The following is a 27160-nucleotide window of genomic DNA, read 5'->3' as shown; positions in this document are numbered from 1 at the left end:
CTCTATCTTTGTACGATTAGCAACTAGAAATGAGAAACTTGCTATTAATTTCATGCAATTTTAAGAAAATTGCTATACTGTGATGTACGTCTTTGATTATTATGGGACATTGTTTTTTTGGGGGTAAATTTTATATATCAAATGTACTGCCAAGTATTGCAGTAATAATGTGAACTGCCGTTTTAATTTGACTTTACTCAAGTGAAGCACTTTAAATTGCCTTGTGTATTAACCGGGTTACATAATCTACCATACCTTTGTGACGCTTTGAAATGAAAACACTTCTCGAATTTCTTCATATAAAAGAAAAAGACTAACAGCAAAAGCCTAACACTTTAAAAATGAATATCTGATCATGCTATGTACTATGAAGCCATGACACAAAGTGAACACGTGAGGAAGCAGCAGAAATGTAAACAGTCTGAAGTTAAACGTCTAAAGCTCACACTAGCATGTCGATTTCCTTCCATTTTGTCCAAAGTTGGACAAGCAGCCTTCCCTCGTGTAATTAAGTGTGACGATAACCTTGGCCTTCATATGGCCAGTTTACAGGACACGAGCGTTGCAGTCTTAAGCTTGAGGTGACCCCGTGACACGAGCACGTGACCACACTTCCCGCTATTATTAGCTCGGGAAACTGCTAAGTGTGCTAACGGCTAAACAATCATAACGGACTGATGTGGAAGCAGGCGAGGAGGAAAAATGAGCTCATTTTCAACAACATCTTCCCATCGTAGATTATTTTATTAAAAAGACCAGGGTGCAAATACGAAATAAAAAAAAAAATAAAGACACGCATATAGTTTTTAAGCATTTAATACAAACTTAACAATATAAACTATTTCAGTCCCTCTTGACATGTAAGACACTGACTCAAAATACTTTGTTACACCGTATTTTTTTCTTTTTCTTCATCAAGTATTGCACAATGTAGGTACAAAATTAATATCCATACGATTACATTTGTTGTCCATAGTATAGCAAAATCTTGAACCTCATAACAGAAAATACAATTCATCTTTCAGAAATAGCAAATATTCCTACACTTGAGTTCCACCACTAAAAGGAATATTCTGTACACAATCTTTAGAATTTTTTTTTTTTTTTTTTAAGATGGTTTCTTTAACAATTCTTTTTTTAAAAAAAGAAAAGAAAAATAAGGAAAAGCTGCTGCAGCCATCACAGATCACTGGAGTCGTAAAAAGATATAAATGCAACACCATGTCATAGAAACAATATATACTTTTATATCTTACAAACTTTGTACTAAATTAAATTATACAATTAGAAAAAGACCAAGTAACCCCACTTAGTAGTGCCAATTCATAAAAAGTCAGCTTTTGTCTTACCAACTGTAAAATACTGTAAGACGCCAAAACGCAAAGCTCGGGTTTTTCTTTTCCTTTCATCATTTTTTGGAGTATTTTCCTCACCATTGTAAAAAAAAAGAAAGAATATTGTGCTTGGTTGGCAAAAAAAAGGGGGAAAGAAAAACAACGACGCATGATGAACTGAAGCAACCAAGCTTGGATGTGTTTGTACAACAAGCTTTGTGAGTCGAAACAAACTCGAGGGGTTCCAGTAAACACGACCTTGGGCACATGCGCTTGACGGGACCAGTCGCTATCAGTCCGGTTACTAAAAGTGTGCGCTTCGTTTTTCCCCGTTCTCTTCCGAGCCACCTTCACTCACAAATAACCACAAGCAAGTTTCAGTTGGCCATGACGGGCTGGAATTGCTGGTTGGAATACTGCATGCTGCTCAGACTGAAGTTGAGGCCATCCACGAGGGACTTGTCGTTGAGGCTTCCGTAGGCGGCGAACACGTCCAAGGCATTGTTGTACGGCAGAGGGCCCGAGAGCCCCAGGGAGGCCTCGGCGGCGAACGCCGGCCCGGGGCTGGCCTGACCCTGGAGGCTGGGGAACACGAACTCCTTGGCGTTGGGGGACAGAGCCGAGGCCTTCTGCTGCTGCTGCTGCTGCTGCTGCTGCTGGCCGAGGCCGTACAGCGAGTGCACGGAGGTGGAGATGGCTTTCTGCTTCAGCAGCGCGTTGACATTCAGACCCAGGTTCCCCACGGGCGACGACCGCGACGCCTTGCTGCCGCCGTTGCCGCGGCCGCCGCTTTTCATCTTGGTGGAGCCGAACTTGGTGGCGGCGAAGGTGGCGGTGGTGAAGGTGAGCGGCTGGGCCGAGCGCGGCACGAAGGAGGGGCTGACGGCGGCCGACTGGCCGAACGGAGGGGAGGGCGAGCTGGACTCGGACGAGGCGCCGGCGGACTCGGTGATTGGCATGAAGACCTGGGCCTCGGGATTAAAGCTGTTCTTGATCTCCTTGTCCAGCTCGGAGCCGTTCTCGCCGTTGTCGTCCACATACAGAACTTTGACCGCTCCCTTCTCGCCAATCTGGTAGGAGACCTCGAACGGGTCGATCCACACGCTCAGGTCCTGAGGGAGATTGTTGCGGACATCTTCGATGGCCAGGCCGCTCTCTTTGGCCGCCTGCTCCACCACGGGCTCCACCTTCTCCCCGACGTGGATGCACCGGAACCCCGAACCTTTGTACGGCTTATCCGGATACCAGTGGCCTTCATACTTTTTCCTCAGCAGGCTCTCCAGCTCCTCGCCAAAGATATTCACACGTCGCCGGGGGAGTTTGTTGTATAAATAGGAAATAATAAAGTTGAGTGCTACTTGAATTTCAAGCTGCATAGCTGCTTATGTGGCGATGAGATTTTCGTCTCAGTAGTTGGATTTCCCCCCCCCAACGGCACCGAGAAAAAAATAAAAATAAAAATCTTCAAGGCAGCAGTGACCAGCGTGATGAAACACGGATGGATTGAATTCTTCTAGATCCAATGAATATCCGTCCTGAAACGTGGCAATGTTCTGGAGCCTGAAACACAAGACACTTCACTTTAATAACTCTGCATTACATCTGCATTATTTACAGATACTAAGGTAACTAGCAATAGCATTAGTAATTTTGATACATTATTTTTTTTTTTTTACAGTGAACGTTGTTTTACATTAACTCGTTGACTGCCAAAAACGTTTAATCCCGATGAATAAAATCACGATGTATGCCGCCATAAACGTTAAATGACGTCAACTATTTTTTATTTATTTTTTAAATCAATGGGCAGTGCAACATCTAAGTGCAGCGCTGCCTGGTCAATGGGTTGTTGAATCAAAAACACCCTAACTATGGCCACCAGATGGCAGCATTGTATCTCTTCAATGGGCTGCCAAATTACAATGAAACATGAGGAAATCTGATGAAATAGACCGTTTTCAAGGATGACGTGAATGATAACGTTTTGATAACGTGTGGCAGTAAAAGAGTTAAGAGTCATATCGTGCTTCGTTTGAGCTTTTCCAACGACTAGTTGAGATATGTATTAGTGTAGAACAACATGTAAATATCGTGTTATATGTCAAGACTGAAGAACTTGGGCGGCTGACGTTTGAGTGCAGAAGAGTGACAGGGATTAAGAATATGACGATTATTATAGTGGCACCTGTATTTACTTGTATCGCTCGATACCAAACTCTCAAGTATCGACCAGCTCTATTAAATGTATCCCAGTACATGGGACTTCAAGGACATTCTGATATTTTAAAATGACATACATAAAAACAGACATATGCACAAATGATATATTTATGCCGGATGCCATAAAATTGATTTAATCTTCAAATGTTAGCAGCGCTTACAGTTTACTGGCAACATTATGCCTGGTCAAAATGTATGCGCACTGCATAGCAATGGAGTAGCTTTCAGAAATGCTATACATTCCCATACAGTTTTTGTTGTTTTTTTAAATCACATTTTGCATAATCGTAAGCAAAAATAAAATACTAATTTGCAGTTGTTTAAATATATACATTTGCACATTTTTTTATTTTAAAAAACATTTATCTTGTTTCACCAATCAACGCAAAATTTGGTGGCCATGTCTCTCATGTTAAGAAGACACGTGATTAAAGAGCACTCCTGAATTTGAAACCGAACGTGGCCAGTTTGGCTTTGAAGCAGCCATTTCGGGTCAATTTATTTGCTCCTACTACGATGAACTTCATCCATCCATGTTATCATCATACTCTGGGTCACAGCTGACTTCAAGCGTAAGGCAAACTGCACAACACCACAGACTGATCACTAATCAATCACATGACAATTGTGAAACTACTATTTTCCCCTGATGGGCGGCAGGTGTCTTTAACAAATGGGTAACAACTAAAGATTGAAGCTGCTTCAGCCATAATTTCAAGGATTTGTCATGAAAATGTCTGTCATCATTATTAAACGATTTAAGAGTTGAGGTTTGTGGGGCAGACCTCGTCTTAAATATGTAACAGTCAGTCGCAAATGTATCTGTCAATTGGACGATATCAAAGCCGATATAAATAAGCCATTGAGTCATAAGGGTGTCAGTCAGCAACGTGTTCCTCATTGGCCTTGTGTGACAGATTAAAGGCAAACGTTTGTGACCTCTGTGGACAAACGGAAAGTGTGCAATCGTCACGCGGATGTGAAAGACATGTTGAGACAAAACGCCGAGCGAGAGCTCAACGGGGGTGGATGCTTTCAGAACTACAACTGTGGCTGGCATTAATGAACTCTAACCGGACACGAGCGTGAATGCTGCTGTTACGTAATCAACACGGGCTCCATCTGCACACATATTTTGGCACATTGGGAGGACAATTATAGAAAAAAATATGCGTGCTTTGTCGTCGCAGATGACAACGTCGAAAATGAGCATAACTAGCATTAGCTTAACAACTTGCCGTGTGGGGTGTGAACGCCAGTGCAGCATAGAATCGTTTTTTTTAAATCAACCGTGAGCCGGTGGTGTTAATTTGTAGCTCAGCAAGGATAGTTGATCATTATCGGTTCGTCGTGTTTACAGAGTAAGCGATTAAAGAAAGGTTTGAGACGACGCCAATAATTAAAAAAAAAAAAGTCAAATGTGGTCGTGTCACGTCCATTAGCTTAGCTTAGGTAGCTTGTAGATGCCAGAATGTTCGACAAATGCTGCGTGACTAACATTTAAAAGCGCGGTGTCACTAATCAAACATGCGAGTAAACGTTCGAAATCGCACACCGAAGTTGGGATTCTTTATCAAACGATTACGGCATCGCTGCGGTTGACTTAAGATGTACTTACATGGAAAATTACAGCACGTCCTTCTTGCAATAGGCTTCCGCGTCGAGTAGGACGGATTTTCAAAGTGCAGTGTTTCCAAGCGAAGTACAAAATGAAATGTCTCTCGCTTCCAGGCGAGTTTCCTTCTGTGCGGCTGTGAAGTAAGTTGATTCTGATCCCCAAATCTGCTCAGATGACTCCCCCCCCCCAACAAGCCTGCCTGGGAGTTTGCACAACTCTGCCCTTTAAACAGCGATGGCGATGTGTTTATATAGTATCCCTCCGCCACGGACACGGAGGAGGTGGTGATGCGGCTCACAGAGGTCGACACCCAGCAGAGCGATTCTACTGGCTGAGCGTATTACGTCATCGGCAAACCACCAAACGCCGCTTTCCTATTGGACAATGTTTTGTTCAATCAATGGCAAGGTTCTATTTACGGCAGTGGTTTGCCATTCGGTAGGCTCTGAACTATTTTTTGCTGTATTCTGAGGTAGTAAAAATGCTTCGTATCAACCAAATCGTGGTGCAAGTAAACAAATGGGATCTATTACATGAACGAGGTTAATACATTAGACAGTTGAACACTGTCATGGATGATTTTATGACATTAATGCGACCCCAAGCCCTTTTAACAAATAACCTTATGAACCTTAGGAGGTTCTATTGTGAATATCTTGTCTCAAATATACTCTAATTTCACATCAAACGTACCTCTTGAAACTTAACAACATATTTCAGTGACAGCATTTCATTGTGGATGAGTGTCACACGCACACATACCTTTCACAATGTGTTCATTGCTACACAAAAATGACATTTTGATATTCCAAGAACCAACAGTAGCCACGAGCCACACATTCAAACCAACAACATTCATTTGCAACTCCCACAAGGTCCGTACCACTGTCTAATTGTTATTACAATACTTGTAATTGTACTTGTTAATACTTGTCTAATGATTCTTGGCAGCGTTGCGGTTCCTGTGCGCCGGCTACTTTTTCCCAGCAGCTGAACAGTGCAGCGGGGCTTAAGTTCTCCCCTGTCAGGCCCATGACAGGGTGTTTGACGACACAGCCTATTCTTACCTAACATGGGCTCCCACACTCCTGTGTTTGCACAATAAATGTAATGCCACATGAATCTCGCAGGCCGGAGGCAGAAGAGAAGGAGAAGGACGGAGAAAGGTTCGAAATTAAAATGTCTTCACTGCCAAATGTTACCTAAAAAGCTTCGATTCATCAGCTAAAACACTAAACATGGGTGCCACTAGAAACGGAGGTTATTTTCTCCCCCTACCTCCACCATGAAGTACAAAATACACAAACATGTACTTGCCGAGTAAATAATCATTTGCGACAAATGATTTTTCTCTCGTCGCTCTTTCTTGGTGAACGGTGACCAACTTAAATATCAAATATGACGGATGAAATAAGTTTTAAAACGACTTTCTGGATAGGATTTTGCCAAATGTGTGTGTGCGCGTCAATGGATGCCGTCATAAGCTAGCGGTTGGTATGACAAACAATAACCTAGCTAACAAAGAGCATCAAAGCAGAAGGAAAGAGTTGCCTAAGTTCAAGTTTAGTACAAGCTAGGAGATGATACGACGAACCGTATCGTCGCCAGCAAGTTGTATACAAAGCAACCGTCGGCAAGAAGGTGACAGTTGCTGACGTAAACCGTACATACGCACCCCAAACTTGAAGCCGGACTCATCAATGAGGTGGCGAAATCCTGGAACAATGGGAAGGAGACCTCCAGCATCGATCCATACATCTCAAAAAGCAGAAATCAATAATAAGAAAATTGGAGTTAAGTTGAAATATTTCAAAGTACGCTTCAAAGTACATTATTATATTATTTTTTTATTCACTGAAGCGTACAAAATTAGCTTTGTGAGATACAAAGACACTATAGACACTTTGATCACTTTGCACGATCTCATAAAAGAAAAAAAAAAAAAGCCTTCTGTACACGAATGCGGTTGATGTTTAGCTTGGTGCCATCTTGCTATGTAGTCAGGTCGTAGTGAGTTATGATAACTCACTTTATTTGCACTTTTTATATTTGTATGATAGCTAAAAATGTTTAAAAATGACTTTTTATGGATCTTCACTTTTTCCAAGCTTGTCAAAATGTCTTCAATTCTTCAGTTTTTCATTGCCTTTAAATGTATTTCACTATGTGAAGCTAGCTTGCGCATGAAATGCGCTATATAAATATATAGAATTTTTTTTTTCAATTTGATGATTTAAAGTTGACTAAACTTTAGACTAGCTTGGAGCAGGTCTAAGTTGTGGCGTATATATCTGCTTCCGCAATGTCAAAGGTTTGCTATTTCGCACCCAAGTTTGGTGTTGAATATTTTATTCATGTTCCCTTTTTGCCACCATTGGCATCATTGATTTAGACATGTTAACAACACAAGAAGAACATGCAACTCCACGCCTGAGCCAGGCATGCTATCTATCGCGCCACCCTGCCGCACCACTAAATTTCTTTGAGCTGTTTTAAAACCAGGTTTGAAAATATGTTCCCATTTGCGTCGGCATCCCAAGGCCACTTTTCAATTCAGCAAAAGCGATACGGCAGAAGGAGGAGGAGGCCCGGAATCATTTTGCTCAGTCTCCCACTTTTATATAGCCGGCATGTGGGTGTTTGTCTTGGCTCGAGGCAGGTAGAATAATAGTCCCGCAGCATGCCTAACAATGACTTATTTGTTATTCCCCGCTCGTGAGCGAGGTGAAAGTTTCCCTTTTGTTGTCGAGAGCGACTTTGAGGAAAACACTGATAATGAAGTGAAATGTTTTAGCATGACTCATGTACATTTTTCAGTGAAGTCAGACCACATAGACGCTTTTTTTTCTACATTTTTTTTCACAACTGTGTGAAAGAAACCCTTCGCCCCCCCCTCGATGAGGATTTGGCGCTCGCACATGATAGTATGCAAAACATATGCTAAGTCCCACATGTGGTTGGCGGGTTTGAACCAGACTTGCGGCTCTAAATCTGACAAAAGGTGGAATTAGAACAGTATGAATGTGCGCGTATCTGCTTGTTTACACGCAGGGAAGTGGAAACATGCATGAATAAATAACCTTGAAGGACTATCGGTGTTATTGCATGGGTAAGTTAATTTAGTGCTGGTGAGCCCAAAGCTCATGTGAACGCGCTGGATAATAAAAGCTGTCACACGCACTGCATTCATTTCTCGTGGTTGTTTGTCAAGTACTGAGCGATGGATTTATTAGAACGCGCTCTTACTAGTGGCCTCCGAAATATGGCTTCAATCTTTCTTGTCTTATTGAGTGCCTCTTATTGCTTTCATCACTTTTTTTTCAAAATTTACATGCGAAACACCAAACAGATCTTTTATGAGTTTTTCATCACGTTTATAACACCTTGCAATGTGTAGAATAGTTTGTTTGTTTTTTTAAATCAGGGATGTTCAACAACTTTTTTTTTTTCAGACTGAAACCAGTACGAGTATTCAACTCTTGAACAGTCACGATACTAAATATCGATACCATTAGTTAAAAAAGAAAAGAAAAAAAAAAGACAATTTTAACTAATTCGCTGCCATTGACGACTATAGACGTCAAAGTTTTTTTTTTCTTTTTTTTTTTACTGGACTGTCAGGGAATGAGTTAAATAACTATATCCCAATATAAACATGTTCCCTTAAAATTTCATGAAATAGCAATTTTCTATTCTTCTAATTTCTAGTTCTTGATCCGCCACAAGAGGGCAGACCATCCTGCTATTGGCCGCTTGCCGCGAGCAACCGATACCTTGAAATAAGGCTGGTTATCGGCCCGATACTGATATGTGGTATTAGTACCCGCCCGTTCCGAGTTTTTGGTCATATGATGGGAAAAGTTCGGCATTGCATGCTGCAAAGCTTCCAGGGAAACAAAGAGTAACATAAAAGCACAAAAATAGGTCAGCATTTATTTCCCCCATTCATGAGAACTGTTTACAGTTCATTTAAAGTTACACTATGTTTACGTTACGGTACGGTAGCGAAGAGGGTGTGCACACTTGTGCAACTACATTTTAGTAATTAACAATTTCAATTGTAGTTTGTTATTTTGTTACGTTCTCAATCAAAGACAAAGGGCAAATGTGGCGTGTATTCTCGTGTGGCGACGTATATTTTTTACGCTGCGCATCGTACGTGACCTTGAAATGTCATTCTTGGGCACCTTGGAAAACCGAGCATCATCAGCACCATCCAAAACCAACAGCCGGCGTTAGCCGTTGCTTTCTGGCTCACGGAGCTGACGCAGTGCTGTTGGCGTAACAAGAGAGGGTCGAGCCATATTTCGCTGATCAGAGTCTTTTGATAGAAATGGGCAAAGGTGATAGGATAGACAAAAAAAAAAAAATGCCTGAGAACAGGGGAAAAAAAGAGCCGCGGTGTAGAAAAAAAAAGTGTTATCCCGGCCTGCCTGCATGCGCGCAACTACATCAGCAGCGAAATGTCTCGAATCTCCAGGGAGAGAAGGAGGAGGAGTCTGATTGTGACATTGTTCTTTGGCTTGGAATTTCGAACTGAGTGCAGTACAGAACAGAAATCACACAGTGTCAGGGTGACTAGTCAATGAACCGCAATCACCTTCAGTTAGTTTGAGTGGCGAATGTGAACCGTCCGTGTTTGTTTTTGTTCATCTTTAGACGTATTCTGTGCTGAATTGCCAAATGCTTTTCAATATAAAATACCATCGTTGCTTGGGAGAGGCTGGGATAGGCTCCAGCTCAAACCTCCAACAACAGTATCTGACAAAAAAGTAGTGACAATTTATAAAATGAAAACTTAGATCATGTAGTTAACATACAGTACCAAATAAATAACAAAATCAATGAATAATATTTGTTCATGTTATTGTTAGTGCAGTTGTTAGTGTAATATATTGAGGCCCCAAGCGGGCCCTAACTAGAGCTGCACCAGAACAGAAAAATAGGAGAGCAGCATTCAATAAATAAAGATTCATAATTCTTCTACCTTTTGTCTTCTGTTTTGGATTAGTTTTTATTTTTTTCATTTTTTTCTTACATTTTTAGACTTTTATGCCTTTATGTCAAATTTCTGACATTTTTTTTTACAATTTTATGGCTATTTTATGGTCGTTTTATGTTCTTTTTAAACATTATTTCCTGTCTTGTCTGCCATCATTTTTCTGACACTTGCCGTGACTGATTTTTATGGTTTACTTTTTGAACATTTTCTTTGGCAATTTCATGGTCTTTTTGTGGTAATTTTCTGCTTTTCCTTTTCATTTTTGGACATTTTTTGCTAATTTAAAAAAATGTGGACCCTGACATTTTCTGACTATTTAAGTTATTATTGTTTATTAATTATTATTCATCTACATCATGTTTTAACTAAAAATAAATATGTATATTTATTTCTACTTTTTTTTTTTTAGATCCACAGGGTCACAGGAGAGAGACCAGTGTATTAAACGAAACATTAAAATATTTGACAACACCTGAATAGCTTTCATTATTTTTACAAGCTAGCCGATAGCGGATTATATTTGAGCTCTTTCACTTTTTCATTCTGCGAACGGTGTTGTTCACAGTTTGCATAAGCCTCCTTATAATCTTGCGATTTACCTTAGTGGGTCAGCTGCTCTCATATCTCTCACCATTCATAACCAACGTCAGTCTCTTGTTACGCCACCATGTATGAATAGAACAAATTAGCCACACAAGGCTACTCCAGTTTTCAGCACAATCTGCAGCCAATCCCATAAAGCTGCTGCTGCTGTGTGGGAAATATCCGCTACCTCATGCGACGCGGACTCTATTTATGTACGGACAGCTTAGCTCGATGTGTGACATAGGAAAACTCTTTTTGCTATAATACGCAATAACCACTAAACAGACCTGTTCCGTGAAACCTGCTTGAATTTAGAATGACTTGCTCGCAGGCAAGTTTTTAAGAAACAAGCCGATAGAAAAAAAAAAAAAAAAAAAAAAAAGATGTGTTTAACTCATTCACTTCCAAAAACGTATTTATACGTTTTTTAATGGCTTTTTTTTTTTTTTTTTTTTTTATGCAAGAGCATACAGAAGGCTTTGGTGCAGCTTCTGACATGAAGAGGTGGCTTAAAACAATGGCAGTTACTACACAAAATGACCAGCAGGTGGCGGCAGAGTGAGATCAGCCAGGACTATGTTGCAACAAGCTCTTTTTGATAGTGTTTTCAGCTGGAATGTGAATATCAAGTAAACCTATCTGTATTGTAATGCTAATTGCTACAAAACAGAAACAGACAGAAATCTATTTTTTTTTTCCTGTTGAAAGAAAAGACTCTTAATGTTTCTTTTTTTTTTCTGTTTTTCCTCATGCTGGAGGTCGAGAAAATGAAAAAAAAACTTCACTATGTTGTGTTGAGCCTGATGGAGTGAACCCTCGATCTTCCACTGCTGCCGTTGGCTGTTTACTTACTGCACTGTTTACTGTCTGTAGTGACCTGCGGTGTGGGTAGAAAGGCAAGCACGGGCCTGAGCTGAGATCAGACCTCGAAAACAGCCGGCAGCTCGGGGAAGAATGTCACAGGGAAGTGGTGGGTGATTCCATGCCCGTGTGAAAAGCCATTAATCGCAAATTGGGCCTGATCAAAACGGAAGGTCAAGGAAGGAAAGCGAGCAGGCGTCATCACTGCTTCCGCTTTTTCCCTATATTTATATTTCACTATATTCTGTCAACTTTGTCACTAAATGTGTGAATATTACGGTTTGGAAACAGTTTTTGAAAACTCCCTCATGAGTGCTAATCCAACATGGCGGCGTCTATGGTTACGGTGCGCACCATGGCAACGCGTCATATCGACGCTGCGGCCAATCGTATTTAGCGGGGGAGGGTACAGCCTCGGAGTGTCATTCTCAGGTTCGCTACTAGCGTTAGCGTCTTAAGCCATCGCTATTGCGTCTTCTAATCCAACGCAACGTCGAACGTCGGAATTGCAACTGGTTGTAAATGGCTACATTCATGACTGAGTTATGTGTTTTGCTTCAAACGGGAACTTGGTTTAACTCAGGGATGTTCGATGTTAGCATAGCATCAAGCTAGCCGACTGAAGTCGTGTAAAACAACTGGTAGACATAAAGACCACACTGTAAATCGTTCCACCCCTAATATACATACACATACATACATTTACATATTATAATGCTAACACAGTAGTAAAGTCAATTACAAATTTCAGGAAATATTTAAATTAATATAAATTCAAAGCAAATGAAAAACAGTTCGCATGATGATAACAATGTAAGTAGGCGCTAATATGCGACTACTTGTGCTAAAGTGACCCACTATGTATTCCCAGGCCACCTAGCATACTCGTTCATTGCGCACCATTCGTAACATTGAAATGTCATGTATCTGTATTGTTACAAACGGAGGACGCTGACCCTGTCATTTTTTTTACTAGCCGTCCATGACCCACCCAAAATGGCCCCACAACCCACATTTTAGTCCCAACCAGTTGAGAATCACTCCACTTTACTGCTTTATTACATGTTCAATATGTTGTGGAAGCTCTCAGCCAGCATTCGGTCACAGTGTGACAGCCTGAAGTTTGGAGGCACGCCAGAACAAACAGCTTGGGCAAACCTGCTTTCGCAACAGAGTCCATGCGAGAGATCGTCTCCCGCTAACACGCACGTGTGTTTGCGTGTGCGTGGGTGGGCGGATGGGCTTCAGTGACATACTGAAACGAGCCTCAGTTTTCTCACATAGGTCATAAACAAGTAAAACAAATGTCCCCCCCCCAAAAAAATGACATTTTGCTTTTTCTGTAACGTTTGACTGTCATGGGAAAATTGATAATATATTGCTAGTTACTGTCATTTAAAGGTTACATTACAATATTACTGTCTGAATTGAAATTCACTACTAATGTGTTGCTTACACAAAATCAAATTGTCGTTCTAAATGTGACCTTTCAAAGTAAAACATTGCCAAATGTACGTATAGTTTGGCTCAAGGTCATTTACTTTTTTTTTACGTTTACAAAACTACCGGTAACTAAAACTTTTGTCTTTGGTCATTAATTTAACACATGAGCCTTTGTGGATGAGTTTAATTGTGATTTTTACGTGTATTTATTTTGATATTAACCGGAATAAAGACGTTTGAAAGTGTGTCGCACAGAAGTGATGTCATCTAGCAGCAGCCAATAGGAAAGCATCTTCAGATTGGCTCGGCTCGCCTGCTTTTGCATTTAACTCAGCCGAAAAAAAAGAAAAAGAAAAAAAATCCATCTGGCATGTCAGGCAGAAATTATGCAACAATTTTAGCATGAACCAAGATGAGGTTAACTGAGTGCTTAAATGGTATTTTAACGCGAATATTTGAACTAAAGAATAACCATTGAACCAAAAAGTAAATGAGGCACATCTTGGTGGGAATTCAACAATCGACTTCAGCCGGCGTTTTTTTGCAAGTAGGTGCGAAGATTTGGATATTTTCAGCTCATTCCTCACTGGTCCGTGTAATTGATATTCATTTCTAATTTGCCTGTCACTGAGACAAGCTCAAAGCGCCGAAATGACATTTGGAAGAATTGAAATAAGAATTCTGATTATACACGTTTCAGATTTCAAGGTAGGGGAGAGTGAGGTATTGTGAGACACTGGGTAATGTGAGACACCACCTGTATCTAAAAAATAGAGCACATCTGTGGTCATGTGACCAATTTGGTATCAAGCCCCTCCCATTTCAGCTTGGCCATGAAGAAGATGACTTGATTGTGCTGAGGTAAGCATGTGTTTTAGACAAAAATATATTTTTGGGATGTAAAAGTACTTTTTTTTGCTTTGAACTTAATCAACTGTTGCACTAAAGCTATTTGACTCAAGTGGAAAAACGTATATCCCACATATTGTTGAACTATCAACTTATAAAATGATGTGACAGTGCTAGCTAAAGATTAGTCTGTGTTGTCAAGAGAGGTTGTTCTTTATAAAATGGTGGTGGTGGGTTTAAGTGAGACAAATGCCATGGGGCAAAGTAAGACGGTGTCTCATTTTTCCCCTTTTCATACATGATTTCACTTTTCATTCATGTTTTGTTTTTCATGTCAGAAACAGTTTTTAAAAAAGCCATCATGCCAAGGAAATACAACAGGAAGACAACCTGGGGCAATACCTCCCTTGAAGAGATGAAAATTGCAGCCACAGAGGTCAAGGAGGGAAATAAGTCTTTAAGAGCTGTTTCAAGGGATCGAAATATTGACAAGTCAAGTCTCCTAAGATTCATAAAGAAAAAGGAGAAAGGGGATGTGAAATCAGTAGCTTGGGGTGCAGTGGCTCAGGCAAAGAGAATTTTCACTGATGAGATGGAGGAAGAACTTTCCAAACACCTGAAAGAACTTGCTGAACAGTTCCATGGCCTCTCTCCAGCTAAGTGTCGTCAACTTGCATTTGAATATGCAGAAAAAAACAATGTTGTTATCCCTCCTAATTGGAAGGAGGTGCAGTGTGCAGGTAGGTCAGAGTGTGCAAAAGATCATATGATTTAGTACAATAATTTAACTAAGCTGATCTTCCCAAAGAGGCTAACTCTTTTACTAATGGATTGTCTATAGGTCAAGAATGGTTTCGGAGCTTCCTAGCACGTCGCCATCTTTCTGTCCGAACTCCAGAAGCAACATCCCTTGGAAGGGCCACTGCGTTCAACAAAACAACCGTTGGGGAGTTCTTTGATAACCTGGCAGTAGTCATGGACAGGTAACATAATTATTTTTTAATTGCAAATATTTTATTAAGGCTTTATCTCTGAGATTAAGTTTGAATTCTTATCTATTTCTCTCTTTTCCTCCACTCTTTACAGGCATAAGTTTGCCCCACACAAAATTTTTAATGTGGATGAAACAGGTGTCTATACAGTACAAAAGCCTCAGCAGGTAAGCCATACGATAAACACACACAAGACTGATGTGTAGCGTGTAATAATAACCAGCTAGTTACTGAAACAATGCTTAAATTGCAATTTGTAATATGGTTGCCTGAATTGGATAAACTGGATAAAATGAATAAACTGAAACCAGACACTGTAAACCTTTTTTTTCCCAGTAGTAGCCTACAAATTGAAGATGCAACTGATTCTGAATTTTCTATTTGATTCAGGTTGTGACACAAAGAGGGAAAAAGCAAGTTGGCTCTGTCACATCGGCTGAGAGAGGGGAACTGGTGACTCTGGTGTGTGCAGTGAATGCTATTGGGAATGCTACACCTCCCATGTTTGTCTTTCCCAGAGTAAAGTTTAAGGAATGCTTCATGATCAATGCACCTCCTGGAGCCAAGGGTACCTCCACCAGGACAGGATGGATGAATGAAGATACCTGGACTGAGTTCCTTGATCACCTGATAAAGCACACTAACTGCACCCCTGACCAGCCCATGCTGCTAATCATGGATAATCTTAAAGCTCACATCTCACTCAAGGCAGTAGAAATGGCAAAGAGCAATGGTATTGTTCTGCTCACCCTCCCACCTCACACATCCCATCGCATGCAGCCTCTTGATGTGTCCGTGTATGGTCCATTCAAAGCCCAATACAGCCGAGCCCTTGATGGGTGGATGAGATCAAATCCTGGCAAAACGGTAAGCATTTACCAGGTTGCAGGAATTGTGAATCAAGCCTTTATGTCAACTGTGACACAACGCAACATCACCTCTGGGTTTAGGACCACTGGGATTTTCCCATATAATCGTGACATTTTCCCTGATGAAGTTTTTGCACCATCTAAGGTATCAGACCGACCAAACCCTGAGAAGCAGCCTACCACTCCGGATAATATGAATGGTCCACTTCCAGAAGATTATATGGAAGGTCGACATCCTGCTGATGAGCCACTGGAAGATGAACCATCCACTGCAGAGAAGTCACCCCATACTAATTCACCCACTCTGTCGCCAGCTGACAAGGATGTGCGACATATGACCAGCCAACCTGGATATGTATCTCCTCAGGAAATCATTGCACTTCCCAAATGTCCTCCGAGAAAACAAACAACACGGAAGCGTGTGAAGACAGCAATCCTCACGGATACTCCTGAGAAGAAGGCACTTGAAAAAGCTTTTCAAGAAAGACAAAAGAAACTGGAAGGGAAAATACAAAATAGGAAACAGAAAGGAAAACGAAAAAAGAAACCAATCAAGAAGAAAATCATTTATAGCAGCTCTGAGGCGAGTGATGTTCCTGTGCCACTTGAAACATCTGATGATGAAAGATCTGACCCTGAGAGTGGTCAACCAGAAAGCACAGATCTGTCAGTGGGTGACTTTGTCATTGTCAATTTTGCAACCAAACTCAGGAATGTCCGTTACATTGGCATGGTTGAGAAAGTTGACGGTGATGAAATACTCACACAATTTCTCAGAAGAACCCAGGGAAACAGGAAAGTGTGGGAGAGACCCATCTTTGCGATAAAGGAAAATGATGTTGCACATGTTCCTAAAAGCGATGTTGTGAGGAAGCTGCCACAACCTACAAGGCCTGGAGGAACCACACGAAGAGAGCAACTCTTCAGCTTTCCGTGCAACCTTCAGGGTTGGAATGTAGAATAGGTTTTGCAATAGTGTCAGATGTCCTCGTCTGAGTTCTACTCCTGTTTTCTGAGTCACAGGCTGCTCTACTTCTTTCAGTTTGTTCTTTTCCCTGATTTTCAGACCAGAGATAGCTCTAAGGGTCCCGAGTTCTGATCCCAACTGTAAAAATGGTTCTTCCTCTTGTTTGATTGTTAAATAAAACATTTTGAATATTATTGTTACAGTATTTGTTTTTGTTCAGTTACCTTCAAATGTTTAGGGAATAATGGCTTAATTGACCAGTGTCCATGATTTTTAAATTATTCCAACATTAATTCCGGAATCAGTGGTTGTTTAACTAGTTATTAGGATTCTGACTTTTACAACAGGTGTTGTTAGGCTTGATTCAGAGTGAAAAAAGTAAGTGGATCATTTTACCCCAAGCAGGATCAATTTACCCCACTGAAATTTGGGTTTTGTCTTAGTTTACCCCGTAGCTGGGGTAAAATGAGACACTTTACCACTTTTTTTTAAACAATTATATTTTCACTGTCTTTAGTCCTACATGCATTCTGATAATTTCTATTCTTAGTAAACATCCTAAATTAATGGAAAATGTGTTAATTTTATTGATACATCACTTAAACCTGCTTAGATCGGTAGAAATGTAAAAAATGTCTCACATTACCTCACTCTCCCCTACCCTGTTTCATGTTCCCACTAGTTAAAACACAATTTATGATGAACGGCTTAAGTGAGGCTCGCTCTCTTTTCATTTTATTTTATTATTTAGTTAGTTTTACGTTTACAATAATAACCAGTCATTTCAGAACTGTTTTGTGTCGATCATAAGCTTAATAAGTGATCAGCAAAGTGGACACACTGTGTTGTTAGTGTGCGTGTGTGCGCCTATGTGTGAGATGCCCCTTTTAGTTTCCACTCAGTGTTCTGTTTCACACTTGGCTCATGAATCATGCATTGTTGAGACGCACAAGCGGGAGTATAAAAGCCATCGCTGCAGTCCAGAACAAGCCTTCATGATGACTGCCCTTTGTTTGCGTGCGTGCATGTGGAAAGGTGGCGCACCCAAGGTCAGACAAAAAAAGAAAACAAAGAAAAAAAAAGGCCTTTATTTTCCTTGCCTTTGTTTGTCACTATACAGATGAGTTGCCTTGTTCTAAGATCAGCCAACGTTTATCAGTGAGTGGCAATTATCCAGACGCATTCCGTTTATTTTCCTCTCCCTGCTCGCAGACATTAGCTTGTGATTGGCTGTCTCGCATGGCTGATGATATGACCCAAAACAGAGCTAATCCCTCTTCATCGTCTTGCACATTACACTGGTGAGCAGCAGTTAGCCACTTAGCCTCATGACCGACAACCTTGCTTGTAACCCCCCCCCCCATCATCTCTCTGTGGGCTGGCCTGGCATACACATGCAGACAGAACTCCTTGCACATGCACACAGACACTATGATGCAAAGGTCTTTTTTTCCCTTCTAATATGGACCAACAGTTTAGTAATTTGTTCCCACAGTTTAGTAATCTGTACCCATAGTTTAGTAAATTAATCTGTACCCACATTTTAGTAATCTGTTCCCACAGATTACTAATCTGTACCCACAGATTACTAATCTGTTCCCATAGTTTACTAATATGTTCTCACAGTTAACTAATCTGAACCCACAGTTAGTAATCTGTTCCCAGTGTCTACTAATCTGTTCCCACAGTTTAGTAATCTGTACCCATAGTTTAGTAAATTAATCTGTACCCACATTTTAGTAATCTTTTGCCACAGTTTACGTACCCACAGATTACTAATCTGTACCCACAGATTACTAATCTGTCCCCACATTTTACTAATATGTTCTCACAGTTAACTAATCCGAACCCACAGTTTAGTAATCTGTTCCCCCAGTTTAGTAATCTGTACCCATAGTTTAGTAAATTAATCTGTACCCACATTTTAGTAATCTTTTGCCACAGTTTACGTACCCACAGATTACTAATCTGTACCCACAGATTACTAATCTGTCCCCACAGTTTACTAATCCGAACCCACAGTTTACGTACCCACAGATTACTAATCTGTACCCACAGATTACTAATCTGTCCCCACATTTTACTAATATGTTCTCACAGTTAACTAATCCGAACCCACAGTTTAGTAATCTGTTCCCCCAGTTTAGTAATCTGTACCCATAGTTTAGTAAATTAATCTGTACCCACATTTTAGTAATCTTTTGCCACAGTTTACGTACCCACAGATTACTAATCTGTACCCACAGATTACTAATCTGTCCCCACATTTTACTAATATGTTCTCACAGTTAACTAATCCGAACCCACAGTTTAGTAATCTGTTCCCCCAGTTTAGTAATCTGTACCCATAGTTTAGTAAATTAATCTGTACCCACATTTTAGTAATCTTTTGCCACAGTTTACGTACCCACAGATTACTAATCTGTACCCACAGATTACTAATCTGTCCCCACAGATTACTAATCTGTCCCCACAGTTTACTAATCCGAACCCACAGTTTAGTAATCTGTTCCCACAGTATACTAATCTGTTCCCACATTTTACTAACCTATACCCATAGGTTAGTTAATTAATCTGTACCCACAATTTTAGTAATCTGTTCCCACAGTGTACTAATCTGTTCCCACATTTTACTCATCAGTACCCACAGTTTACTAATCTGTACCCACAGTTTAGCACATCAAAAAGAAGAACACACAAATATGTGACATAACGTAACTACGGCGCTATTCTTGCCAGAATGAAGGTTTTACTTGAAGGGTTTAATCAGAGGCAGAGGGCTGAGAAATCAAACATAAAGCAGGTGGCGGTGAGGTGAGGCAACCCACTTAGTAAGCGTGCAACATTTCCATCTAATCAAACACGAGGCAGTAAATCTGAATTGAACTGAAGTGATGCTGAGGAGCCATCTGCTCATTGATTAGCAGGACGCCACAAACATCGCGCCGGACGCGACATGCATATTAGGAACGATATTGATTTCAACACAGGGTCGCTCTTAAAAATTGGTATGACTTCCATGTATGCGTGAAGGATGGCGACATTTTACACTAATTGGGTTGTCTGGGTTGCTGATCCTGACATGTGAAATTGGAATTCAGTCACACATATTTGCATGTTATACAGAAGTCCTTAAACTCATTCACTCGCCGCCATTTTCACATTTCGCAATCCCGTTCGCTCCCTCCCGGCTGTTGTACTGGATTTTGACTGATTTTGCCAGGCCCGCAGAATATTGTGTTCAATTGCCATAAAGGCATGGAACCTATCAAAAGGCTTAAAGTCTCTTCTTTCATCAGGAAAAAAAAAGTCTGTTTCTATCTGTTTCCGTTTTGCAGCAATTAGCATTAGAAGAGAGATAAGTTTCATCAGTTTTCACAAATCTATTGAAAATTGTAAGTAATTGAGCTTTTTTTTTCTAGATGGCCCTGATTGATCTCCTTTGCTCTGCTGCCACCTGCTGGCCGTTTGTGTAATAACTACCATTTCTGAAACTGTTCTTTGCAGTTGAGAGGCTGCATCAAAGCCTTCTGTATGCTCTAGTATAAAAAAACAACAACAAAAAACGTATAACTACGTCTTTGGGACACGTAGAACATTAAAAAAACGTATTTATACGTTATTGGGAGTAAATGAGTTTTTTTTTTTTTTTTTTTACCAATTAGGTCACTGGAAGGAAACATGTACTCCTTTATAGAGCACATTATATTTTCTTACTTGAAGGGGCCATATATGTGAAAACAGGCTAACTTTTTGTGTATTTAAACTACCACGTAAATAGTTTGTTGGCCCATTTCTGAAAATGTAAGTGAGCCATTGCGCTAGTATTTCCCTAACAGAAATATAATTTCATTTTCACTTGAAAAATACCCAAGACATGTTTTGTTTCTTTAAAACAAAGAATTAGTTTAATTACAACGTTAACAGGTGCTTAACCATAAATGTGGAAATGATATTCATCTTAAATGTTTATACTCCCTCTTTAATGTGTATTTGTGTGTGCGCGCGCGTGCATACTAATGGACTGAATTAGGTCTCTGTAATAGTTACAAACCCATATTAAGTTGTTCGGCAGTCCCTTTGGGTCCGTAGAGCCATATAGAAACTTTTATCTCATTATTGAGAGTTAACTGCCTGCAACTTTATGTTGAGTCTCACGACTCCCATTAAAGCACTGCGGCAGCCGCTGACTGTTAAAGTAGCTATATGCTACCTGAGCAAAATTGCAAGGACAACTTGGTGAAATTATCGGAGCAAATCGTGAAGTCGGGAGCACTTTGAGCAAGGAATGTCATTTTTATTCTTCCGCGTCTACTCACAGTCAATGCTGGCTATGATAAATTCATTCTATAGAATGTTAATGAGCTGGAACAAAAAGAACTTGGAGAAAAGAATTTTGTTCGAGAAAAGTGATTTTTTTTTTATGCAAGAACCGGTCAACCTTATATTTAAAAATATCTATTTAAAAAAAAAAAAAAAAAAAAAGACTTTAAAAGAGCTAATATAATAAGCGGTGTCCTGGCTGGAACTCTGATGTAATTAAATTTTATTTATAATAAGACATTTCTAAGGCCATTATCACCTTACATGTGACGATTTCATTCCGTATAATGACAGGGACGATATGGAGAGAAACTGTTTTTAAAAAATATTTGTGTAACTATAGATCTTTTTTTTTTTTTTTTTTTTTTTTTTTTAAACCCTTAGTGTACTGATTCTCAAATAGTGGGGCGGCCCCCCAGGGGGGCGCGAGGATCCATCAAGGTGGGCGCGTTTGACCTCGGGGAACATGCTTTTTAATTTTTTTTTTTTTTTTTTTACTGTCCTAGAATAAAGTGCAATCGCACCTCCACTACATTAGGGGGCAGTGGCGCTCTCATTATTGGCAGAGTGTGCGCAGAGATGACAGAAAATAATTGAGAAGAAACTGCCCTAGTGCAAGATTAATATGAAATTAAAAATACATATCTTGAGTACATGTAGACATGTCCTTATAAGGACTTCCTAGTATTGGACTTTGTCGTAGAAGTGACTTGACGTTATCGTTACTGATAGCGACACGAGCGCTAAAGTAAATAATGAACCAAATCAAGACAAAAAGACTCCTGGGCGTCAATCAAGTTCCTCACGTTTCTCTTCCTATCTGTCTTGTTTCTCCGCCATTGGGTCCGTCCACCACAACGTAACGCTGCTATTATTTGTCAAACAAGAACAATAATCTCTTAGAACTGTTCCCAGCAACTGAACGCTGAACGCCTTACGAGACTGTAAAATATATTTCACTGGTTCTTAAGCAATAAAAGTGTTCAATTTGGAAGCCTGGCTTGTAATCTTGCCCGCACAGCTGCGGGCGGCGCTTCGGACATTAACGAGAATATGATTGACCATGTGAGGGGTAATTGAAATTGATTAATCACGTGAGACACGCGGGACTATCGAGGTTATGAGCGGTAAAAAAAAAAGTGACAATCGGCGTTATCGTGGCTGGCCCAGGCCGGCCAGCGAGACACGTCGAGATCAATACCAGCTGAGAGTTCGTTTGCGTTCAACTGAAGATTACAAAGAAAACGGTTGAGCGCTTTTACCTACAGTGAACTCTTCGTGTCCGACATGCCTCCACTAAACGTGTCATTTATCGTCGTGTGCCAAAACAGGAAGATTTGCGTGATACAAAGTCACAAAGCCGGATATGTTGTCACATCTGGCCCGAGCGAGCGACACGTCGTGACAGGAAGTGGATTAAGGTGCCGGTTGGCCCGGCTATGACCGGGCTGTAGAAGTGTATGTTTAATCTGCAAAATCCGCAGATCTGACGGAGATCTCGGCAAGCGGCCTCGAGTCACGCGGAGATCGGAATCACGCAGCCGGCTGCCAGATCATGGAGGACTAAAAAAGCAGTTTAGACTCTCACCTCATCCTCACAGCAGCACTGATTATTTTTTTTTCCCCGTCATTGGACGCTCTCAGACCACGCCTCACGTACCTGTGAGCAAAGTCTATTAGCAGGCAGTGATGCGAAATGGCCGCTTTGATTGCTTGGGCATCCATTTGCGTTTTACAGTTGCGATGTTCGCTCACTTCTCGTCGCTAAAATAAACCATCAAGTTCTCATATCGGCTGTGCAGAGGGAACTTGGCTTTTCAAGACTAATTCATTTCCGGTTGTGAAAGCAGAAATAATATTTTCAACGTGAGAAGGAAGAACCAAGCACTTCTATTCTAAATGTATTCATTTGAATTATTCGGTCAACGTGGGGGTGGGTCTGCTTTTCTTGCATCACATCACGCTGACAGCTCAGCCAGCGAAATGTCAATTTAGTGAGGAAAGAAAATGTGATTTGCAAATGTTGCGGTGACCAAAAGTTGAGTATGATGAGTGACAGCCGGCTCAGCACAAGTTGGGCAACAGCAGCTTGACACCAACCGGAGCTGCTTGAGGCCCGTCAAAACGTCGCACTCGGGGAAAAAGACGCACGGCCGCAGGTGATAAAACGATATCGGCATATTGTTAGGCTGAAATACGGTCTTGTGAATAAAATGCATCTTTGCTGCTTTTCAAACAAATCAAGTTATTCAAACTGGAAATACACTATTCAGCTTTATTTTTTGGGGGGGGGGATAATTCTTGCTTTGCTTCTAGTGACCTAAACTGGATAATAAGAATGTGTGCAGAGATGGGATCAAGTCACACGTGCAGGTCTCAAGTCAAGTCACATGTCGTCACTTTGTCTTGCTCAAGTCAAGTCGCACGTGACCACAAGTCAAGTCATGACAAGTCACTTTATTTATGCGGTCTTCCTCACAGAATCGTGTCCTCATAAAGAGATAAATAAAATCAAATAATTATATAATGGGCCAACCAAAACGAGCCAATTTTGGGGGCTTGTTTTGTGGGTTATTCTTTTGACTTTTTTTTTTTTTTTTTAGCTTAATTGAATAACACAAAAAGTTGTCTCATTCCTTTTTTGACCCAATTTTTTTTTTTTTTTTGATATTGTGTCAGATGCATCAGCTCCACAAAAAAAATAAAAAATACTGTACCACTAACTCTTTTACCATGCTATTAAAAAAAAAAAAAAAAAAAAAAAAAAAAGCATGATAACATTCAAACATAATAATTGCAAATCCAGAAAAGTATGACAGGAAACGCCTCATCCTCTGGTTCCCAAACACGCCAAAAAATATGTGTAAATTGCATTGGCTAGGAAAATCAACAAAAACAGCATTTGCTTCATAATTTGGATCACACGTTGTACAAAGTATCCACTCCAAATTAGCATATGAAGAAGAGGCTTGAAAGCAGGTGAGTGAAAGCCTCTCGCTTGCTTCAAGCACATCCTCCTCCTTCCTAGCATCTCATCGTCAACAGCTGATGAAAGGGACCGGAATCCAAAAAAAAAAGAAAAAAGAAAGAAACACCTTAGAGGAAGCCTCGGTGAGTGCGTCACAGCTGTTGTGATGCTTCTCGCTGGCTCTGCTAAGGCAACGTTTGACCGACTTTAGCTTTAAAGGCCGAGATCAGGGCTGTCATCGTCGTCATGTTCACAATATTAAAAAAAAAAAAAAAAAAAAAAAAAAAGTCAGGTTGATTTCCATTTGTGCAGTTCTACCGCCCTCTAGTGGCTAGTTTATTAATGCAATGTGATTTTCATTCGGGATGTAGGCATTGTTTACGTTTTTATATCCCGCCCCCCGTAAAGAGGTTTCCGGTTGCCTTTCGGGAATAATGACTACCGCCGCCGATGGTACGGAGGGGAATTACTTCTTGCGTAACAGTCGGGGTCGGTGCAGTGTATGTTTTATTATTTTTCTACGCGACGTGCCAATGGTCACATTTGGCCAATGTCGATGACTGATGTATCGAGGCCTTTATCCTCAACAGCAAGGACAGTAGTCATACATTTAAGTGGTAAACTTCTGTGAAATGGAGGGAGGAAAGAGAAGATGATTTGTTTGTTTGTTTGTTTTGGTTGTGCGAATGCACAAGTTGTTGGTTGTTTAATAGTGGGCCACAAATGCCGGAACAAATCTGCTCACATCTCTTCTGTTCATTGAACTCTGAACTTTAAGCATTATTTTGGGAATACGATCAAATTTAATGTACTCGTAAAACTGTCTAAAATATTGTCATTTTTGCACATAATCATGCAACAGTCGTAGCATGTGCAGCAATTATCGCTTGATAGAAAAAGCTGAACTTTCCTCCAGTCAGCTGACGTAACACAAGCTCAAAAGATTACCAAGAAACTCAAAACAAACACTGGAACAATCGTGAGAAACACACGTACAACAAGTCCCCTTTCATGCTTGCGCTGCCCATTAAAAAAATTTAATACAATAATTCAGAGGGTTTTGCCCGCTGTTCACATATTTAAGAATGAAAATAACAAACAGTATAAGCCTGAAATCCACCATGTCTTACAGATGTCAGAATCCTTCTGCCCGTGTCCCAATCGAATTCACCCCAAAAAATCACGTTCGACTACCCGCGCCAGCATTTAGACGCGGACTGACGTTCTGTCACGTCTCCGAGGACGCACGCTGGCTTGTGCCGGAAACCAGCCTGCCAAACTGGCAAACGCGCGCGGTGAGTCTTGCGCTCGGGTTACGCTCGTGCCAATGGCGCAGGTGAAATTCGAGCACCTTGACCTATGGGGGCCTCAACTGCGCTCGCTTTGTTGACGTTTTTGCTTTTTGTTCAGTTTGAGTTCTTCCAATTTTAATTGAACTGAAAGGAGTTTCCCCAAATTATTCCGTGACGTCGGAAGCATGAATTAGTCCAAAAATATCTTGATGAACTCGAGCACAGGTTGGTAAATAGTTCAAATAGAACACATGTATCCGTTTTTGGGAGCAAGTGAGTTAACTCATTCACTCCCAACCATTTTCACTGAAGTGCTTTCCTGGATTTTGACTGATTTTTCAAGGCCTGCGAAATATTATGTTCTATTGCTATAAAAACATGAAACATACCAAAAGAGAGATTAGAGTCTCTTCTTTTATCAGAGAAGAAAAATGATATTCCTATCTGTTTCCGCTGTGCAGCAATTAGCACTAAAATTAGCTAAGTTTCATCGTTTTTCACAATTCTGTTTAGAACTGTGGGGAAATCAGCTTGTTTTAACATGGCCTGGTTGATCCCTTATCGTCGTTATCCTTACTCTGCTGCCACTCAACCATTTTCTGCAGTAGAAAGACTGCATCAAAGCCTTCTCTATGCTCTAGCATAAAAAAAAACCCCAAAAAAACAAAAACAAAAAACGTATAAATACGTCTTTGGGACACTTAAAATATTTAAACTATGACGTATTTATACGTTTTTGGGAGCTAATGAGTTAATAGCGAGTCCGGATCAATATCGGATCTTTTGGCTCTTGCGTGCACTTTTGTGGTATGTTTCGACAGGTGACGGGCAGGTTGCCGAACTTTGCCCCCCATTTACGACCTTTCTCGTGTTTTGATGTTCGCAAGCAGGCCACCGGCTGGCGTCCGCCCACCCACGAGCGCACAACAGAAAAAGCACGGCTTCTTTTTTTTGTTAAACTTAAGGACTATTTGAACTAACTGATGATCAGAACCCAAAATGGGTCACGTTGCAATTTTTAGGGTCGCTACTTGATACATTAATTAGAGTGCAAGGAAACTAAATTTTATATAGTGATCTATGCTCGTCTGGTTAGATTAGGTGACTTATTAGTAAGCAAGAGCGCTGCAACTAACTACTCGTACATTTTACAAAAACACCACGACGTCACACGTAACAGCATGAAACTGAAGGAGGATGCAGATGTCTGTTTTGGCCGATTTTCTCCCACCTGCTGGTCGTATAAAAACAGGAGGCCGGCCGGCCGGATGACATCTTTCACGGGAGAGACGCGAGGAGGGCTTGAAGCAGTCTGCCGAGTCCGTCACATCTCTTAATTAATTAGTGTTGTCCCTGGGACCCGGTCGGTGAAGAAGTACTCCACTTGTGCGGCGGCAGGCAGGCAGGCAGGCTGGAGACTCCGCTGAGATGAAGATGATGGAAGGAGTGAGCTGAAGCGCGGCCTGTCATCACAAAGCAGAGCAGCCAATCCTTACTTGGCAATATGGACTTTATATATATATATATATATATATATATATATATATATATATATATGTATGAACTGCAACAATAACAACAATGCATCCGTCAAGACATAGAGCAGCTTTAATGTGCTCGGCGCTTTGGTGCTTCCCTTTCCGCGAACACGTGTGCTAATGAGGATCAATGGCAGATATATGTGCCAGTATTAGCAGAGACGCTAACGCAGCTAATCGTCCTAACTTTCTAAGATGTTCTCTGGTGGACGCACACACATACGCGCACACACACACGTACGCACCCCACCTGACCTCAATCACAGGTTCACACAGGTTGTTGATGAAAATGTGGTGAC

The 27160-nt window shown here is 40.8% G+C and overlaps 1 protein-coding gene across 2 annotated transcripts; it reads right to left on the bottom strand.

The window, feature by feature from the left end:
- Positions 1 to 800: 800 nt before the first annotated feature.
- On the bottom strand, positions 801 to 6300 carry tob1b (transducer of ERBB2, 1b). Of its 2 annotated transcripts, none has more exons than XM_077503048.1 (2): positions 6240 to 6300; positions 801 to 2894 (listed from the first exon to the last, which is right to left on the bottom strand). In XM_077503048.1, exon 2 carries the CDS (start codon positions 2708 to 2710, stop codon positions 1712 to 1714), a length of 999 nt encoding a protein of 332 aa, XP_077359174.1. In that variant the 5' UTR covers positions 2711 to 2894; positions 6240 to 6300; the 3' UTR covers positions 801 to 1711. The 2 variants fall into 2 exon arrangements, with proteins under 2 accessions (XP_077359174.1, XP_077359173.1); XM_077503047.1 differs by lacking the exon at positions 6240 to 6300 and adding an exon at positions 5173 to 6195.
- Between the last annotated feature and the right edge of the window lie 20860 nt (positions 6301 to 27160).

The sequence above is a fragment of the Festucalex cinctus genome, chromosome 17, assembly GCF_051991245.1.
Source record: "Festucalex cinctus isolate MCC-2025b chromosome 17, RoL_Fcin_1.0, whole genome shotgun sequence".
In the NCBI taxonomy this organism is placed as follows: domain Eukaryota; kingdom Metazoa; phylum Chordata; class Actinopteri; order Syngnathiformes; family Syngnathidae; genus Festucalex; species Festucalex cinctus.
This window is presented reverse-complemented; position numbering and strand designations above follow the sequence as displayed.